General features: G+C 34.3%; 1 protein-coding gene across 1 annotated transcript; it reads right to left on the bottom strand.

Moving 5' to 3' along the window:
* Window positions 1–599: 599 nt before the first annotated feature.
* On the bottom strand, window positions 600–3611 carry DAL1 (E3 Ubiquitin ligase family protein). Its single transcript, XM_083059344.1, has 7 exons — window positions 3316–3611; window positions 2586–2704; window positions 2379–2471; window positions 2011–2145; window positions 1831–1896; window positions 1065–1177; window positions 600–972 (listed from the first exon to the last, which is right to left on the bottom strand). Exons 1-7 carry the CDS (start codon window positions 3446–3448, stop codon window positions 765–767), a joined length of 867 nt encoding a protein of 288 aa, XP_082915470.1. The 5' UTR covers window positions 3449–3611; the 3' UTR covers window positions 600–764.

Here is a 3611-nt window from a genome sequence, read left to right as displayed (position 1 = left end):
TACAAGAAGTTCTCTAATATCATGAAAACAAAGAGATAATCTCTCAAATATAGACTAAAAATACTCTCTTGAATCTTTCCTCTCTATGTATGATTTTTCTCAAGTGTGTAGATTGCTGAATCAATTGCAATTTGCTCCAAATGCTTGATGCCTTATATAGGCATTGAGAAGAAGCATATGCACCCAGAATAAGGAAACCTGGAACAAAACAAGGAGCAAAAAAGAGGAAACCATGCATAGAATCATGGCCTAAAATCAAGGAAACGTGTTTTCCTTAAAACAGGAAATATGGAAGAAATTTGTGCCATAACTTTACAAGTTTCAATGCCAATGCTTTCATTAATGGCACGTTACAGCATGCAGAGCATTCACTCCTGAACATTTTATATCAATTGAGAAAGAGAATAAATAGGTAGCTTACGGGACAAAAACAGTATTATATTCCTGCTCTAGGCATATTACACACAAATCTGGCATTCTTTTACCACCATCTGGTAAGGTGTCATCCTTATCACCTGAGAATGAGTCACAATTTCAGACACCTATCAAAACAGCCATCGGAAAATTAATAACATAGACCTATAGCTATTTACCTTCATTATCTTGTCTTGACCTCTTAGCAGCTGCAGCAAGAACCCTGTATGAATCTATTAAGTACTTTGTTCAAACTGATTTAAGAATAAGCCAGAGGTGCATTGGAATGTTTACTGGTGCAGAATTGTAATAGAAATGACTCCATTTAAGCTCAAGGGGAAAACTCATGTTTAAAACCACAGCATTGTATAGCTCTTTTCTTTCTTGATTAAAAACCTCTCACTGGTATTCAGTTTTTCATCACTAATGAGAAGAATTATATTTATCGGTGATGTGTACCTTTTTAAGCGCCATCTTTCCAAGATGTGCTGAATAACATGCTTAGCCATTACATAAGCACCAAATATTGTAAAACCCATAGACGCCCACTTATACCACCTAACAAAGCATTTCAGTCAGCTTCCAAAAAAGACGAAAAGGTATATCAATTCAAAAACACCTAATATGCATCAATCCATCTATATAATAACCTTGCCCATCTCCCAAGATTTGTAATAATCTGATCAATTGTTTGTCGAGAGACATAAAATGGCCCATTGTAGGGTCGCTGAATTCTAATGGTCCCAGTCTCATCTTTAGTAGCCTGATAGTACAATTTAGAGATATTAAAAAAAAAGTTCGAAGATCAAAAGATGAATAATTAATAGGCAGCAATCACTTTTAATGTTGAACACAAAAATAAGAGATCTTGTATTTAAATAGAAACAGCAAGCAATGTTGATGTTAAACATAAATTTTATTCTAATATCATACTGTAATGCATTCAATTTGTGAAAGACAACATTTTGTTCACAGTTTGATAACTCATTAAGTGGAGTGAATCCCACTTTAATGTATCAAATCTGCAACACATGAAACATTTACACTATGAGTATTCAAGTCATCAACTAGCTCTATATCATAGGAGCACACCTTTAATGAAATGACAGTTCAGTTGACTATTAATCTAAGAATTACTCCTATTACTCTGTACCATTACCAATTTACTCCGTAACACAACTAATACTCATTGATGAAATTCTACAATATACAACACTAGTGGGAAAGTGACAGGCAGCTTCTTGAAACTAAATACATTGTATGGTAAATTATATTCTTCCAAATACCGATCAATGATTGAGATTATTGAAAAGGAGTTTAATAGTCCCACACCCTTAAGCTTTATTCTTCATTTTGTATCCTCCATTCAGTTAGTAAGAAAGGAAGTAAAGACTATATTTCCCCATGACAACATACCTCTCCAACAACAGTCAAGGAGTTGCCTATTGGAAGTACCCTTTCAATTCTCTTGACACCAAGCATCTGAAAAGTGAAAACATGGTTTCAATTATGTCTGTTTATAAAAATGATTTTGGGGGAGAAGGAGGAGATGGGAGACTGGGAGAGCGATGAATGAATGACTAATAACAGTCCCACCTTGATACCATGGAAATAATCCAAGGTTCGTACAAGAGATTGATCTGACCCTTGAAATGCCTCACTTCCAACAGGTAATATAAAATCCTTGGCACCCTGAGCTCCAACCACATGCACACGACCAGTTGCATCTTCCTAACACAGAAAAGTTGTCTTGAAAAAAAAAAAAAAAAAATAGAGTTATGATCTTAAGTTCTTAACTGTTTAAATCTGTGAATTTGGATTTCACTCGTCATACTGAAATCTTTTCAGGTGTTTTATTTTTACTCTTTTTCTTTTCCTTATCAAGTCAAACATGCAAAAATATCCTTACAATAACAGTTAACAATTTTAAAATGTCAACTAGAGGAAGAGAGACAATCTCACACCAGATACCAAGGAACTTCTTTACTCGTGGATAGCATTGTGGCAGAATCTTGTATCCAGGAACCATTATTGTTTTTAAAATAACGTTGTTGTGCCTAGAATAAAAATTGTAAAATGAGTTGAATACCAATTGTAAAGGACTGAAGCAAACTACGCAGAAAACTGACAAAATGAATATTCATGTTTTTCGGAAGAGAATGTCTATGTACCATTTCTTCAACTATTACACCCCTTAAACCACTTAACTCACAGTTAATTGGGCTTTCAGAGCCAACTCTTTCAGAAATTGCGATGACCAAGGGCAAACTTTCAGTATCCAACAGTTGTGCTGGAAAGTAATCCAAAGCATGATCAGAAACCACAACTGTATTCCATAACAAAAAATAAAAAAAAAAACTAAAATAGCACAGCTTGATTCATTAAGTATAAACTCCAATAGTTCTTCACTATAGTAAACTTGAAAGTGCATCTAATAGCTTTGATCTTTTGCACCATAAGAAATAGACATCAAATTTGCATTGATAACACATACTGATAGGAATACATATCTAGAAGGTCAGACATAAGAGTTTGTGAAGTGAGCACTTTTGGACTGTCCAACTCCATGGTGATAGTCCAAAATGAGAAAAATGGTTTTATTCATTTTAAAATATATAATATCTGGAAAATATTATGTAAACTACATAATTTAACAGTTAAATTACAAATTAATTAAATAATACAAAAATGTTACAATTAAAAGACAGATACGTGCCAGAATATTTATTAAATATTTAAAGAAACACCAAAGACACGCTTGCATTGTTTCACTTAAGCATATTTATTAAGAATATTTTTTATACAACTTATCTACATGAAAATATTCTTTATTTCCGATAAATTTTGAAAAGCGCTTCTAGTCTCTAATTATCTAAAAAGAAAACGACAATCCAATTGGACTTGCAACTTCCATAAGCATAGTTTCACTATTTCCAGTAAGCATGAGAAGAACAAAATACCTGGCAATGCTTCTCCCAAGCAGGTATAGAGCAGCTGCACTCAAACAGCAACTGATTCCATCCCACTGAATCATAATCTCCTCGCTAGGTTGGAGGCACCTCAAAGGGTGGGATAGCTGACCCCAAGATTTAACGCGGCTGCATACACAAGACAGGATTCGAACCCCTGACCTTTCTTAAGCGTGGATCAACCCTACCGCTAAACCACACGCTTGAGCTGCAATGCCTTTTGCCTTT

This window comes from Cajanus cajan, chromosome 6 (genome assembly GCF_000230855.2).
Source record: "Cajanus cajan strain Asha chromosome 6, NIPB_CcT2T_4, whole genome shotgun sequence".
Taxonomy (NCBI): Eukaryota; Viridiplantae; Streptophyta; class Magnoliopsida; order Fabales; family Fabaceae; genus Cajanus; species Cajanus cajan.
The sequence above is the reverse complement of the archived record's forward strand: the minus strand, read 5'-3'. Positions and strand labels throughout refer to the sequence as shown.